This window comes from Phaethon lepturus, unplaced genomic scaffold (assembly GCF_000687285.1).
Source record: "Phaethon lepturus isolate BGI_N335 unplaced genomic scaffold, ASM68728v1 scaffold18127, whole genome shotgun sequence".
Taxonomy (NCBI): Eukaryota; Metazoa; Chordata; class Aves; order Phaethontiformes; family Phaethontidae; genus Phaethon; species Phaethon lepturus.
The window spans coordinates 3,392-20,836 of NW_010554246.1; the positions used below are offsets into that span (position 1 = coordinate 3,392).

General features: G+C 42.3%; 1 protein-coding gene across 1 annotated transcript; it reads left to right on the forward strand.

Moving 5' to 3' along the window:
* Window positions 1-754: 754 nt before the first annotated feature.
* Window positions 755-15,198, forward strand: TPGS2 (tubulin polyglutamylase complex subunit 2; the record flags this gene model as incomplete). The annotated part of the gene is made up of 6 exons (XM_010291797.1): window positions 755-884; window positions 9,033-9,120; window positions 10,801-10,932; window positions 12,477-12,590; window positions 14,112-14,272; window positions 14,867-15,198. Coding segments are annotated over 6 exons (853 nt in total), but the record flags the coding sequence as incomplete, so codon positions are not given.
* Window positions 15,199-17,445: the final 2,247 nt, after the last annotated feature.

The following is a 17,445-nucleotide window of genomic DNA, read 5'->3' on the forward strand; positions in this document are numbered from 1 at the left end:
TAGTCTTTCTGGACCTGATCCAAACTGAATGAAGTCAGTGGGAACTAGTTCAGTTGGCTGTAGATGAAGTAAAACATTATAAAATAATAAGTGCAAGGGAGACTGTTCTGCCATCACACACCTGCAAGGATAGCATCGTGTAGATTCGTATCTCTATTTATATAGCATTCTTTCCCGTAAAATACTCATGTGATTTTTATGAATTATGAGCTCAGTGCTCATTACAAATTTGCATGTGTCCAGCTGGGGATTACAGAGAACTGATGATTGCTCATGCAGATCCCTTTGGCAGGATCAGATTCTGTGTCTATTCAAACTCACTGAATCCAACACTGAAGTGTGCCCGTCTTTGTGGAATATGGTTGTTAGCAATTCACAGCAACACAGCACAACATCTTGTGTCAAGCTGAGAATATCCTACCCAACTGAAGCCACAGGGCATGCTTACAAAGAAAGATTTATCTCTCTTTTAGAGTTTGCCCAGGAACCTATGGTTGATTTTTTTCCATGAATGCTCTGGAAAAGGTCACACCTCGAATACAAAATGTGTGTGTATATGTGCATGTGTATATATATAAAAACCATCAAAGGATGGCATCTTGTGCAGCACAAGGCATCCTCCTGCCAAGACATGCCGAGTACAGTTACAGACAAAAGAAAGTGACTGCTCTGTCACCAGTACAGTGCTTGCAGTCATTAATACCTTTTCCCCGGCTGCCAGTGAGGTTAACTTGCAAAATTGTCTGGCTCACAGTGTGGGTGTCACCCATGCCAGCTGCAAACATGCTCCTCTTTTCCTTTTAGAGACTTCTCCAGGAGTTGCGGAGGTGACATTTGTGGAAAAGGAGCCAGCTGAACGCCACACAATCATTTCATGGGAGCAAGTGAGTATTTTCATGCTAGTACTGCAGTGAGGTCCGTCTGAATGTGCAGCAGCCCATGGAGAATGTCAAATGCAATGGCTACCTTTTATTTGTTTGTGAGACAGCCTGTTACCAAGTTTGATGCACAGTGGAGCCTGAACAGATGGTGGGGGTTTTTTTATAATCAGGTGTTACTCTATCTGTTAGGCTATCACATGCACCTGATCTGTTAAAGAAACTTTATCAGTGTGGGTATATTCAGAATGACAACTCTAAGAAGAAATCACATCGTTGTAGTAGGCAGCAAGAGTGGTGACTCAGTGGAGAACAAACATTATTCTGACTCAGGTCTGAAACCATTTTCCAACTCCCTTTCAAACAACATGAAGAAGCTCTGTATTTGTGGCTATTAAAGGTAAAGACCTCAAGCTGGGAAACACCACTGAGCCACCCAGTTTGTTCCAGTTAGTTATTTCTCTTTCCAGTCTCAGCTGTTCACTTCCATTTCTCATAGCCGCTCCTTCCACCTCCTCTTTGGCTAACCAACCCAGTCTTTTGGCCGAGGTATGTCCTGTTGTCTGTTCTAGAAGACTATGAAGGACACGTGCTATCTTCACATCAGCTGACCTCATTCCATCAGACTGTGTGACCACAGGACTTGTGAATACTATCGTGTGAGTCTGGGGGTAGAGAGATGGCATTTGTGGTCCCCTTTTTGAATATACATGTGTTTATCAATCTCATGACCATGGGGGAATAACTGCTTTCTAGGTATCACTCCTATGCAGGGAAGGGACAGTGGAAGCTGACTGGCCTTTGGAAAGGGGCATGGCAGAGGATGGAGTTGCGTGAATCATCCTCTGTCTGCTCCAACCCTGGCTATGCCCTAACACACGTGCTCACGGAGACTGCACTTGTTACCACTACATAAAACAACTTCCCTGTGATGATGATGCTTTGCCATTTACAGTTTTTCCTAAATGGTAGGGAAAAATCTTGTACTAGTTTTGAAAATGCCCTATCCTAATCAGTGATATTTATCAAGAATTTATAAATCCAGGTCAGAATGTATGTGATGTAAACCTGTATTATTTACTGAAACTGGTACAGTAGCCAGCAGCTGTGGTCAGGCAGAAATGTCCGGTTTTTCAGGTTCTTGTGAACTGATTCCTGATTTCCTGTAGCTGTTGTTCAGGTGTCAGATTAACTGGGCTGGAAAGTCTGAGGCACCCTGACTGTGAGCCAGCTCAGATCTGGGAGCAACAGACTGACATTTGCTCATTCTTCTGTTGAGTGGAGGGGACTGCTTCTCCTGAACACGGTATTGCTCTCATTTTCAGGTGCTGCTACTGCTCCAAACTAAACTGACTTTGTTTCAAAGTTGAGCTATGCTTGTAAAGCCAAACTTTGAAATGCTGTAGTCGAAGCACTTCACTCCAAAGATGTCAAAACAAAACTTCATCTCCCCCCAACCCCAGTGATGGACCAGGTTAATTGTGGAAGTAAATGGTAAAAATCAAGTAGATACAGTTGAGCTGGACTGCTAATGGTGAAGGACTTTGCTATATATTTCTTTGCTTTTGGTTCCAGTTGCATTGACAAAACCTGAAATCTCCCTTCTCAAATTAAAAGATGACTATTTTCTTTTTCCCTTTTTTCTTGAGCTTTGGGAATGAAGTCTGATATCTAACCCAGTCTACGCACTTGCAGTATGGCCTGCAGTGATGATTAAGTGCAAAGCACTCAGCACCTCACAAGACCCTTCCAGGATGAACTTGTACCTCACTTTTCCGCAAAATCATCCTACTTGAATTTGAATACAAGTTTATGTGTACCCAGTGTTCACTTTTATTACTGTTTTTTTTCATAGCCACTAGGTGGCAATATTTATGCACGTAATCATTTCCCCATAGTTGAGATTTTAACAAAGCCAACTTTTTAACTTCCCTCTACATCTTTGGTTATGAGAGTATTTGCAGAACTTTTTGCGTGATATAGAGAAAACTGGTCAAACTATTCCCAGAATTACACTTTTTTTCCCCAGAAAAACCATCTCTTTTCATTGAGACTCACCAAATAGAAGCTTTATTCTTAAGATTTTTTTTTTTTCTAGAAGCAATTTTCCCAGTCCTATTTCAGTTTTACAATGGAAAGGTATTTCTGCTGAGGAAAAATCTACGGTATTCAGAAATTCTTAAAATAAAATCAACTCTTAAAACTATGAATTATTAAAATTATATTATAATAATACTGGTAATATGTATTTTTTTGTCTCCATCATCTGTGTTTGTTAAATTGGGCTGTGCCCAGTTTGTGCTAGTACTTAACTGGATACTACGATGGGAGTTTTTAAATCTTAGATCATCTTGCTGAATGTCCATTAGCTGCTATGAGGCATTGCAGGGAAAAGTGAGCTTCATGACAGGAAGACAGTGCAGTAAGACAGTAGGAGAGCAGAAGAGATTTTTTCCAAAGCTTTCTGTAGAGGCAGAAAGAGCTGTTCAGTCTTACACTTCAGGAAATCATACCTGAAATCAACCCTGAATATTTTACTGGAAATCAGCACACTCAAAAATATTTAAGGTATATTAACGTCAGGTGTTTACAGAAGTAGCATCACCTCCCCAAACTGGAATATTTTAATTTAAAAAATCAAGCTGCTATGAGGCTCTGCAGGAAAAGGTGAGCTTCATGACAGGATACAGTGCAGTAAGAAATATGGTAGGAGAACAGAAGATATTTTTCCAAGGCTTTCTGTAGAGGCAGACAGGCAGAAGGAGCTGTGAAGTCTTACACTTTGGGAAATCAAACCTGAAATCAATCTTGAATATTATTGGAAATCAGCATGCTTGCAACAATATTTAAGGTCTGTGATTGTCAAGTGTTTACGTGGGTAACATTACTTCCCCAAAACTTTAAAGCATTTTAAAATATTTTAATAAAAACAGATAATTTTTTCACGTTTCCTGATATTTAGACCTACCAAGATGTTGTATTTTCCCCAAGAAAGTAAGACAAGCAATAGAAGGGGGAGTAGAGACAGAGTTACCAGGTCAATGGAACACCAGTGCTAGTAGCTGTATATCATTGTACGAACCCATTCCCACTCCTAAAATTAGGCTGGCAACTGCCCTGTTCCCCTCCAGGTGCAGTTTTTAAAAGTAGGTGTTACACTGCAATATTGCTAGCAGACATTCTGGTAGCTGCAGTGGCAATGTCTGAACCACATTTTCTTTTTGCCTCAGCCAGAATAGAAATAAGTCACTCACATCATTGTTTTGGTTTTCAAAAAAATAGAAAATTGCATTCTGTTAGGGGGAGCTGGAGGCCCCAAAGCTCAGCACCTCAACAAGCCAAGCGAAATTAAGGAGGTCGTTTTGCCTGTTCCTCTAACTGGCTTGTTAGCAGAGTCTGAACTGCCCCTGGCTGTCTGTAAGCGATCCCTGCCCATCACACTGCTGGAGCATTGGTATTCTACAACTCTACATGTGAAATGTATTGTTTCTCCTTATGCACTTTGTCTACAAAGATTTATTTTTCTGTAATAAAACCATAAAAAAAGCCCTCAAGGAGTCTAGTGCTTTCCTATTGTGGACTGTCTTTGGCTGCCAGACAATTAGAAACTCTCTCTGCATGTAAATCCCAGTGGGAGCTGTGGTGGTGGTTCCTGGCTATCCTAGAAGTCTTCCTCATTGCTCCTGCCATATCTCTTTTTCACTCAAAAGTATGCATGCAGGTGTGCGCATCCACAAGGGACTTTCTTGCCATCCTCCTTGTAATGTCTTCCCTCAGCATTAGGCGAGCCTGCCATCTCTGATCCCCAGGAACACAGGAGCTGCGCATCTCAAACCTGCCTTGTGGCCCTGACCATGGAAGAGGCAGAGGAGTGGATCCAGCAGAGACAGTGCATGAGGAAAGGGGTATTTCTTCAAGCTGCATAACAGGGGAGAGGCTGGAAGACTTTTGGGAGATAGATGGTGTTTGTGACATGGTGATCCCCTCATGTGGGGCCTTATAATACTCTGATTAAAAAACTAGCTACACACCATCCTCAAGAGACTTGCTAAATCCTGTTCTTTGCTGCAGGGGACAGGTCTACCCCAGCCCTGTGCCTTTCAGGGCAGGAAATCCAAGCAATGTGATCTCCTGGGACCACCCCCAGATCAGACTCCTAAAGGTGCAACAAGAACAGCTCGATATGTTATATAAATTAGCATCTGCATTCACTGGCAGTAAGGCAGACTAGTCATGAAACAGCATGATGTTAGGGAGAGAGAAAGGTGGCCGCTGGTGTGCCCTGCTGCTTGGAAGCCCTAAGAAGTTACATAAATCTCTTCCTTCTCTCCCCAGAAGTTATAGAAAACTCATTCAGTTTTTTAGAGAAGTCTTTCTAGAGCTATATGTTTTAATTGCTGTTCATTTCTTTAGGATATTTGCTTGGGAGGCATTGTTTCAACAGTGCTTTTAAGTGAATTACCACATGTCCGTGTTTTACTTCTGGATCCAGCACTGATCAGGTCTTGGCAGCAAAACTACACTGGTTCTAATATTCCTCAATGGACTGTGCTTTCCTGGGAGAATGTTTGGGGACATTATGGACAATAAATAAAAGAAATAGACCTCACACACCATATTGGGCACTTGGGATATTTTGTTTTATGAGCTGAGTGTAACCAGATGCCTGGAATGAAAACAGCTGCTTGCCAGGGCTGTGGTTAAGCCACTTCTGGCATGTTATTAGGAATATTGTATTTCATGGGGCTGGACATCACAACCCTGGAAACTGAGCAGGAGGAGTACAAAGTCTGAGATGACATTTTTAATATATAGTAGTGGCTTGTTTCTCTGACTCTGCTGTGAGAAGACCACTGTTTTGACGTCATAGGGTCATGTGGCTGAGCATAATATATATGTCAGATCAATCAGTCCTTTACATCAGATGGGAGAGGTGCGTATAAGTGAAGCTTTCTATGTAGAATTCTTTTCCTATAGACCCCAGACCTGCCCTGGTACGGCATTTTCCACCCATATGTTCTGCAGCATCGTTTTGAAAGTCATGCAAAGGGACATGGTTAAGAGAATCCTAAAAGAACGTGGGGAGGGTAGCCATTTGGATAAACATGTTAATCTTTCCATCCAGAAGAGGAGGATTCAGAGCAGAAGGCCTAGCCAGATATGATTTTTTCCACGTCTGAATCAGCTATGTTTGTTAAAGTGGGCTGTGCCCAGTTTGTAGTTGTATGTAACTGGATACTACAGTGGAAGTTTTAAAATCCTAGATTTTGTCATCCCAATGGATCTGGTTCTCCAGCTTAGAGGATACCACCCACTGAAGTCAAGAGAGCTGTTCACATGTGTATTTTTACTGCTGGGGTAGATTAGTTAAAATTGGGGGGTTTGAAGTGGACTGAAAGTGCTATGTAAACATTTGTACTCTTCTGAGGCTTTGTAGCAGGTCTGTTGTATTTCCTTTCTTCATAGTTTTAAACCTAGTCATTGCGCTTACAGCTACAGCTTGAAATTGGAAGTGGTGAAAGAGCAGCATGAAATTATAAATATTTAGGACTGAGAAGAACTCACAGAAGAAGGTGTGTTTGTTAAAGGCATTTGAAGAACTTCAAATATGTCCATGTGGTTTAGTAATCTCCTGAAACTTACCACCAGGCTCATAGCTATCAGCAGGCTCTTATCAAAGGATGATAAATTCTTCTCAAAACAAAGTTTCTACAGTATCAGATTCTCTGCTTTAATACCGTTGCCTCTGAAGATTTTTCCTGCCTGCGTTAGGAAAGCACTGTGCTAGCGACCAAGCTGCTGATGGGCCAAGTCAAGTGACCTGCCCTACTGCAAGCTGCAAAGCCATTAGTATCTGGGACTCATCAGCAGTAGTCTGTCAGCATAAATGGATATGCTTAGAAAGTAAATTAACACACAGGAGTGAAGGTTGTGGGTGGGTTAGAGAGTCTTGCACAGCATATACACCACAATTTAGGGGACAGGGACTGTAACAACTCAAAAAAAGGGACTGTGAAAAAGGCATTAACAGGCAGAAGGGCTGCCCTGGTCTTAGAGGAAGGAGGGGATGTGGACAGGAGACGGCCAGCACCTTCTCTTGCTCATGCCAGACCCTGATGACGAGAGGCCAGCGTTGCAGCTGGATGCACAGCTGGCAGGGAGCTGCTTCTGGATAGATGCATTGACGCAACATCAGGGCAGATAACGGGATATGCATAAGTTGCAGGCATGGGGAAGAATCTGATCAGCATCTCTTGAGATGTTACAAATTCATGCCCCAAGTAAAGCAGAGCTACGTGAACGGCACGTGCATGTTTCTTTTCCTTAGCTACTGGTTACCAGTATATTCTTCCTTTATGAGACTTTGAACGTTACATTTTCTAGTAGCTGTAGGGAATTAGTCCCAGCAGAGGTACAATATTGGAAAGCTGTTAACATCTGACTCCTCTGCTTTACCCAAAGCAATTCTTTTGCTCCAAAACCCACCCAGGCCTCTGAGGCCAGGCTGTGAATACCAACCTGAATAACATCTTGGATCTGTGTCTGTGTAAGCCTATACAAGGGACAGCACTACTGATCTATAAACCTTAAAGTTTGTAATTCTATCTTTTCTTGCTTTGAGTGTCAAACTCACTGCACAAAGAGTGGGCAATGTCCAGCAGCGTGTCTTTAAAACTGGTGGGATGAAAGAAATACACTTTTTTTAGAAAACACTGAAAATCCTGTCACAAAAGTACTTGAATTATCAGACATGCTATGTGGCAAATTTCATATTATTTGTCCATTTTCCCTGTAAAATGTAGCTCCCAGAGTCCTGTGATTAGAAACAGGTCCCAGATGAACATTTTAAAGAAGTTGTCTATCCTCCTGGTTTAATGACAGAGCTTGACCCTCAAGGGATTTATCTGTGTCTTTCTAAGTCTGAGCAGATGTAGAAGCACATGGAGCTGAAAAGGGAAAATGACCATAAATTGCAGCTTGGAGGTTCAGACTCCAATTAGGAAAACTTTTTCACAAGGAGGATGGTGCAGCCCTTGGACAAGTCAACACAGAGATTGTGGAACTGACATCATTGGAGACTATCCTGAATTTTGGGGTCCGATTCTTTTGGAGTCTTGAGTTTAACAATACTTACATGCAAACTTACTTCAATCATTCTTAATCTGTTTTTTCTCTGAAACAGTCACAACCAAAACAACAGATAACTCCTTTAATCATGCATGTTGCTTGACTTTTTAAAATTGATAGTCTTCTGTACTCTTTCATTTTAAGTTCTTGACACATCAACAGGAATGGAGGGTCACTGGCCTGCAACCAGTCTTGTCACCAGGGGCAGTGCCTGCAATTGTCTATAGCTCATTTGGCTTCTTGTTGTTCTGAGGATTAAGCCTTTATCTATTATTCTTCATATTTCTTGCTTAGCTGAAGAGTCTAAGTTAAGAAAGGCTCTTTCCACAACCAAGACAGGTATAGAAGAGTCCTCATTCTTAGAAGCAGTCTCACCAGCGCACTGGAGTTACTTCTTTCACTGTTGGCTCAGAAGGAAGCAGGCTTAGGACCCCCAGTCAAGTGATGAAGTTTGTTGGGATGAAGCCAGACCAGCAGGTTTGTGAGACTGGCTCTATGTATTTGCACATACACCATTTATTAAGTGAAACATCAAACCTGCTTGATTATGTGCAACTATTGAGACTTTCACGTGCTTGGAATTGAGGACAGATATAAGAGGGTCCTTGTGCTAATATTATACATGCTGTAGTGGAAAAGGCAGGTTTAGTCTCATTTCACTTAAAGCAAAACTCTACTTTTGTAAGCCGTATATATGAAAAAGCCAATTGTTGTTATATATGTGATCTTGGAATGGCTGTTAGTATCAAAGGATGGTATGTCATCTCAGTTGGGGAACAGTCCTATAATAATGTTGTGATGACTGACTGCTCACTGTGAAATTTTCCTTGTTAATACAGTAGCACAGACCCAAGAAATATGTAGTTTTCTCTCAAGGTTTTAGGATGAGATATCTGATCTGATTTGAGTAATCTTGGAGTTGAGCAAAATACATGGTGGCAAATATTTCTGTACCAATATTCAGTTGTTCTTTGGATTTGAGGCATATTCTGCATTTTTCCGTAACACTTTTATTGTGATTTGCAGAAAAACTCCTGCATATTGCCAGAGGATTTAAAGAACTTCTACCTGATGACCGATGGTTTCCAGATGACCTGGAGTGTGAAGACTGATGGTGAGTCCATGTACTCCTCTCCACCAATACCCTCATTTCGTTGCAGCCAGCCTTTTCTTTGCAGAATCTCTTTAATTTCAAACTTACTTTCTGCACAATGCACATCTGTCAGCGTCCTGCATTAGTCTGAAAAAAAGCACATGCATCAAGTCATTTTGAATGAAAAATTAGCACCATTCCTTAACTTGCAAAAAAATGAAGTAGTTTGTTTCTGTTTGTTAGGCAGTTTGATCAGTGACTGCAGAAAACTGACCTCTGAATTAATAAGCAAGTGCAGTTCGGCATCAGATTGTAGACTATTTTAGAGATGTCCTGGTGAGGAGAAAAATATGACTGTACATCAGAGGTCCCTTCCTGATGTAATGGGCCAAAGTCTATTACTTGTTTGTGCTGCATTTCCACAGAAGAGACACGTACACTGAACATTGTCTAGAAACCAGACAAGTCTTCATGACATAAATACCACTCTGTAATACACTGGCCATCTGTTGACACTCAGATTTAGGTATGTAGTTAAAACCTTATACCTAGACTTCCTGTGTAGTTCATGGAGAGAGAAGCAGCTCTAGCATATTATCCTATCATAAAGCAGTAGGAAGTGTCACCCTCTGATAATGCTTCTTTCTCATAAAAAGTATATGTAGGTTCCAGAGCCTGATTTTGCTTTTCACCAGCTAAAGTCCATTCACTGGGAGTTATTTCTGGAGTCAGTGGTGAAAGCGAGAACAGGACCGAGCTTTATTGTCCATCCTTGTTTGGCAGGAATCCGGCAGTTTGTTGACTCTGCACTGGAGCCCTGTAGCTATTATCCTGGCTCTCGTTGCCTTCAAGTGAGGTTGTCAGATTGGGATGTGGACACTGCTCAATTCTGGAGATGGGTGGCAAATACAGGGTTTTCCTCAGGAATTGGAATTTCAGTAGACATCAGGGCTCTAGCACCTGCACTGAGTCCCATTGTGTTTCAAATGGGATTTAGTGAGTTGTGACCTCTGAAGAGTCTTGTTTTCAGGGCACACAAGTGCACAGAGACCAAGGCAGCTCACATAACTGTCTTGCTTGAGCAAGCATCCAGTAGTTCCTTCTGAGGCCCTTCACACTGGCACATGTTCGAATGGCATGCCTGTTGACTTGACGTCTGGTAACAGTACTCGTCCTCAGAAGGAGAAACAAGTGACAAGTCCTCAAGAATTCCACATATTGACACACTGATAAAATCCTGTGTTGGCGTGGGAAACAAGAGGGTGCACACTGAGGAGGTGCATGGATGGAAGAGGACAAGCTGACCAATGAGCTGTGGACAGGTGGGATGGTTTTTGGTAGGAAGGGCAGCAGCAGGGAACGGAGTTTTGAGGCGGTGACTATATCTAGCCAGGATTTTTAATAGCCAGCTTCACAGTACTAGGCTAACAGCTGCAGCACAGACTTAGTCAGCAGTGTAATTCTCATACCTGCACAGCTCTGAGATGGTGTTGCATGACCTGTAAGTGTGATTCTGTGTTGGAAAAAGACTAATTTTTGCTCCTGTGGAGCCTGGCTTGCTCCAGGCTGTGTCCAGGCCTGCTGGGTACACCCATCTCTTCTCCTCCTCTGTGTTTTAGAAGAGGTTGAGTTGACATGTGGAGGAAAAGAAATACCTCCTATGCTGTCCTGACACTGGATGTGGTTAATGTCTTCTTACAGATACTCCGATGCCCCTGGGCTCCATGGTGATTAATAGTGTCTCAAAGCTATGTCGGCTTGGGGGTTCCTCTGTGTACACTCTGCCTAATGCACCAACTCTCGCTGACCTGGAAGATGACACAGACGAGGAAGGTAAAGTCCTGTTAACAGGCCAGAAAATGTGCTCTGTCTCCTCCCTTTTGCTCTGTTAGCAACTAATGTTAGTTAGTAATGTTAAGATACAGCACACGGATATAGCAACAGAAAAGGTGACTCCAAGTAGATGGGGTTTTCTTCGTCTCCTGGACTGGATCTACTATATGTGCTATTAGTCCCCTACAGCCTTGACAGACAGATCTGTATGCTGTGAATCTCATGGGGATTGTTAATGCTGCTGGTCGCTAGTATTATTTGCATGCTCTTTTGACAGCCTGGCAGCCCTCCTGTTCTGCCTTCTCCCTATTTAAATTTTTAACTGAGGCTTCCTCCAGTGATTCATGATGTGTGTTTCCAGATTGCCTAAAAATGCTGAGCATCCTGCAGTTTGGGGGGAAGAAGAAAAAAGCCCATTCCTTTTCTCAGAGCACTTACAGTCTAAGAAGACTGGAAGAATTAAGAACAAAAGAACAGAACCAGGTGTCATGCTGACTCCTTAAAAAATTGCTGTTTGATTTCAGTCTTATCTCTGAATCTCTATAGCTCTTGTAGCTTCTAAATGTGGCTGAAATTTTCTTTTTGTACACTCCAGCTTGGCTGCAGTGCTGATCATCTAGCCATTGTAATGAAATGGACCAAGTTCTACTTCCATTTAGCCACTCAAACCTCCACTGATGCACTTATAAGGTACACTGAGAAAATGTTACATCCCTACAAGAGTTCTAATCCTGACTTTCATGGAAAACTCTTCTGAAGAGTTCAGGTCTTTTGTCCCCTTTCTTCCCCAGCAGCTTTAGAATTCAAAATTATATTCTGCAAGAATTTGCAGCTACACAATCCCAAAATGGTCCTGTAGAAAGTCTCTGTGGTGGTTGTGGGTCACAGGTTGAGTATGAGTCAAGTCATGTGGCTGTTAAGAAGGATGTCGATGTCACACTGGAATATATGAAGAAATGTATATATCTTCAAGTTCCACAAGGTCTTCTGTCAAGAGAAAAAGAACAAACTGTTCTCCCTTACCTCCTTCAGAAAAAAAGAAAGTAGGGCAAAATGAGCTAGTGGATAGAACAGAAGTAATGGGCTTCAACTGCAGCAAGGAAAATTCAGGATCCACATGAGGAGAACTTCTAAGTGATAACGATATATTTGGATTGACTGCCTGGAGACTGTGGCATCTCCAACACTGGAGGACATTACGAAAACATTAGACAAGCACCTCTCAGGAGTGACATCTGAAAAGTTGATCTTACTTATGTCAGGGGAGGACTAGAGGGCAGTCCCATGTCTTTTTTCAGCCATCGGATTTTGACTCTGTGTTTTGTTTTGCTAATAGAGATTAAAATTTTTCTCACTTTTTTTTTTTTTTTTTTTTTTTTTGAAACACGGGGAACTTAATCCTTTCTAAGAACTATGAGGATAATAGTTTGGTTTAGTTCTTCCTCAGCTAATATATTAATACGTATCAAACAGATTGACTTTTTGCAGCTGAGTCACAGTCAGTTTTCCAAACATGTTTCATGAAGATTTTTTTCTGTTTTCAGGTAATGGAGACAAACAAGAGAAGCCACACTTTGATTCTCGTAGTCTTATCTTTGAATTAGACCCATGCAATGGGAATGGGAAAGTTTGTCTTGTTTATAAGCATGCTAAACCAGGTAAGACTGAAAAGAGCAAAGTTAGCAATCTCCTGTTTTGGATCATATCTGGAGGCCGCATGTGCAGAATCTTCTTACATTTCTGATCTTCTTCATAATTTGCAGATGAACATTTACTGGGATGTCCTATCTCCACTGATGTCAGGGACTAAACCTTACATAGACTTAATTAGAGCTAACATTTTCACTCCTGCTAGTGGTTGAATCTGAGTTGTAACTTACGATTTCTGCATGTGTAGCATACTTGCATACTGAAACAGGAAAGTATTCACATGGGACCTACAGATGACCATGTTGAAATAATGCAGAGAGCTTGAGCTCAGCCGCTAACATTTCTCTGGTTACTTGCATGTCTTGGAACAATTTCCTTATATTTTGGTGAGAAAGGCTGTAACTCCTTTTAGAAGCAAAGGGTAGATTGTAAAAAAGGTCCTTAGCTCACTGAGACAGACTTAGACTGGTTCTTCCACCGTGTGCATGGATGCAGAGCCTTCAGATGCTAACAACGTCAAAATTTGGCAGGAAGAGTTGAACAGGAGAATAAAAGATGTGAGCTGAGCTGTCTCTTCTGACAGATACACAGAAAACTGTTATCAGTCAGTGATTAGTGAAACACCCATAGTTGTCATCTGACACAGTGCACAGGTCACTGGGTGAATGTGTATATATGTATGTTTGCTGTGTGGGGGTGTGCAATTGTCATATAGCTGTTCTTAAGAAAACCCTTTGGTTGTTATCTTGTGTCTTTACTTGGGTGTGCCTACAACTCCCAAGGCAGAAACTTCTCAGTTGTCCTCTTGCCTTCCAGTGTTAGTGATTTCAGCACATGCAGTGAATAACCTGGGCAAGGGGAGGGAGCGTCTTTTACAGGTGTTGATGACAGCACAGGGGCCAGTGTGTTTAATTGACAGTGTTCAGCATCTCGGTTTCCCAAGTAAAATCACTTCTTTTTATGCTGGTAATTTGATAGTGATTTCTTCAAGGGATGTCGCCACCGGAGAAATATTTGATCACTGTGGAAAAATTTTCCAAATGTGTTTTTGTTGGCAGCACACACTCCCATGACTTCCAGACTCTGGACTCTATTCAGTAATCCAGATGACTGACGATTGAGTTAGTTGCTTTTTGTTTTGTGGGGCAGATAAATGTTTGCCATAATTGTACTTTGAACTTACTTACACTACAAATTTGCTGATGTCCAAGCATGTTGCATGTAGTGCATCCATCCCAGGTTTGGAAGGAATAGCATTGCATCCATTTTAGGGTGGGGAAAGTGAGTAAAATGGCTGTTGCATGAGTATTTTTAGTAAGGCTGGGAGCAGAACCAAGTCCTTTTCAGTTCCCATGCTCTAACCATTAGACCACATTGCCTCTGGATAATCATCTATGTTAGTCAAGGATGCTGTGTTTTGGAAGCTGCAGCCTTTCTGATAAGTAGGTTGTGTCTCTCACCTGATAATGGCCAGGGGTTGATGTTGTCACTACAAAGCAACAGTGTAATTTGTGCTTCTTGTGTTCTAGTTGTCTCCCCGGACACAGAGATATGGTTCCTGGACAGAGCTCTGTATTGGCATTTCCTCACCAAAACCTTCACAGCCTACTACCGCCTGCTCATTACCCACCTGGGTCTCCCACAGTGGCAGTACGCCTTCACCAGCTATGGGGTCAGCCCCCAAGCCAAGGTAGGACAAAAGGATCCAGCTTGTCAGTACTTTGCATAAGTATAGAGTGGAAAAACATCTTCCCACGTTTGAGAAGCAGTCCGTAGGCCAAAGAGAAACAAACACAAAATCTTTTGTGTAAAGTGTTAAAAAACCTGTATTATTGTATGTGTGAAGAGAGGGATGGAAGCTGTATTTTGAGAAGTTCAACTAGTTTAGTTCCAATTTATAAGCACTTTTAAATTCCAAGGTTTTTTTAATCTTTTCTGCATCTCTGAATCTAAATAAATGTGCTTTAGGTTCATCCCCTCGCTTTGCTTTTCCTCCTGTGATTTAAATCAGGAGTTGCTCCTGATTGGAGTCACAGTGCAGGAAAGGTAGTATTAGGTTTGTGTCTGGTTCTCCTCTTCCCTATCTGGAATGTGGGGCAGTTCCAGGGCTGTAGCTGTGCCTTGTGTGTCCTTATCACAAGGCACTCTGCGTGGTCCTGTAAACTGCAAACTGATAAGTGGTGTATGATTAAAATCAAGTCTCAGGAGTGAGGGGGAACAGGGTGGAAATGTCTAATTGCAGTTTGATTTTAACCTTTTCCTTCCCCTCCATCCTGCTTTTCAGCAATGGTTTAACATGTATAAACCCATAACCATCAACACAGCTCTCCTCTCCGAAGAAGCTGATTCCTTTGTGAACAAGCTGGACCCCAATAAGGTATTTAAAAGCAAGAACAAAACTCCAGTGATCAAAAAGAAAACACCCTCCCAGCCAGCAGGCTCCCAAAAGAGCCACACAAGCATGACATCCTCCAAGACATCGTCACTAGCTGGGAGTTCTTCAAGGAAGTGAGACCCCCAGATCTGACCCTGGACAGCATTTGCAATAAGCTTTGATGTTCTTTGATGCAGAGCCTCAGTGGTTCAAAGTTCTTGTGCATGAATAGACGTGCCCATGGAAAACACATTGCAGCATTTGCATGAAATATAAGCCACGATGTGCTTTGACACGGGAGGGATATAGTTCCTGGAAGGTCTGAGAAAAAAACTTGAGACATTGACTTCATTCCCTTCTGCTACTTGCAGCATGTACTTTTCAGAGGGCGTAAAGCCGCTCTTGATGTCACTGCTCTATAGCGAAGCTGTTATTCCTGTGCAACTACAGCAGTGAAATGAAAGCAAGTGTAAGTCACTGTTACTTTAATAGACCCATGCTGAAAGACACTGTATGAAGATATTTATGCCATCTCATTTGAAAGAAACCTGTCCTGACCTTGCATTCTATGGGAGCAAAGAAATATCTTCTGCTTCAGACAGAATCAAATTCCGCACTTCCCTGTGATCCTTCCAACTTCTGCTCTGAGATTCACAGTACAAAGGGGTTTCCACATTTCTGCATTGGCCTAGCTGGTTGCTTTACAGTCCACTCCTTGGCCTTTGTGCCATATCTTTCGGATAGTGATGCCTGTGTGATGTCCTTCCTAATAAGCCTGAAGGCAAGCAGAAGCTCTAAGATCCATCATTGCCTCTGCTTTCTCCTCTTGTGGGAACTGCTGAGACAGGGCAGCTGCAGGTGGGTCAGTGGTGTTAAGAGTCCCATAAGCCCTTGGTTTGTCACACGTCCATTTGCAAAGTTGACCATTCAAACAGCCTTTGTCACTTTTCAATTGGGCAGGATCTGACCAGGGGCCACTGAGATCCGACAACTTTAGATGCCTCTGATGCTCTTTTTTATACTGTAAGTTTTCAGGTTAGAACTGCACTTTAACCCATGCACTGCTGGTTTCAGTTACATCTGGTTGTTTCCATTACTTTTCCATGCCATTCTGTCTTCCTAGGTGTGCTGGAAGCACATCATAGAAACCAACATATTTTGTGCCTGAGCAGGGAAATCAAAGTCACTATCTCCAAATAAGCATTTAAACAGCATCATCTTTTTATTTGTGCAAGTCACATAATTACATAAGACAAAACCTACCTCACAGGGATTTTGTGAGGCTTTCATGGGTATTTGTGTCACCTTCAGAAAGACAAAGCCACCCTGTAAGTGCTTAATTGTATTTTAATAAAGATTTTAATGTTTTCCTCCAGAGTGGTTGGGTATTTGAATATGCTTTTGGGAGTACATGCACAAGGATGCATGGTAAGAGTAGGGTGCAGACTGGATTGTTTAGATTTCTTTTTAATGCAGTGAAGAATCACTGAGAAGGGATGGGTTACAGTGTCTTTAACTAATGCCATCTTGAGCTACTCTGAAGTTCCCAGTTTAGTTCACATAGACCAAAAGACTCAGCTGTGTGACAGCTGTTCAACTTTTGTCTAGTACTCACTGTTCAAAACCTCTGCAGCCATCATCCCCCGCTCTGGCATGCTTTTCTGGCTTCCAGCACTGCCCATGGCCCACCATCAAGTGTAGTTCCTCAAGAGCCCTCCAAACGTTGCCTGAAAGTTCCCTCTGCCACCCCTAAATTAGAGAAAATCCTCTAATGCTCTTCAGCCCTCTTAAGGTGATGTTTGTCTTGTGCCAGGTGAAGATCTGCTGTAGTTACTCTACTAATTTAAGGTCAGCTCTAATAAGGAAGCAGAAATGTCATACACATATACAAGGCTATGGGACCTGATGAGATGCAGCCCAGAGTCCTGAGGAAACTGGCTAATGTAGTTGCCAAGCCACTCTCCATGATATTTGAAAAATCATGGCAGTCCCTGGATACTACAAAAAGGGAAACATTGCACCCATTTTTAAAAAAGGGTAGAAAGGAGCACCCTGGGAACTACTGACCTGTCAGCCTTACGTCTGTGCCTGGGAAGATCATGGAGCAGATCCTCCTAGAAAGGAAGGAATTCACGGCAGCCAGCATGGCTTCACCAAGGACAAGTCCTGCCTGAACAACCTCATGGCCTTCTACGACGGAGTGACTACATCGGTGGACGAGGGAAGAGCTACTGATGTCATCTATCTGGACTTCTGTAAGGCCTTTGACATGGTCCCCCACAACATCCTTCTGTCTAAATTGGAGAGAGATGGATTTGATGGGAGGACTGTTGGGTGGATGAGGAATTGGTTGGATCGTTGCATCCAGGGGGTAGTGGTCAATGGCTCAATGTCCAGATGGAGATCAGCGATGAGTGGTGTCCCTCAGGGGTCTGTATACTGGGACCAGTACTATTTCAGTATCTTCATCAATGACATAGACGGTGGGA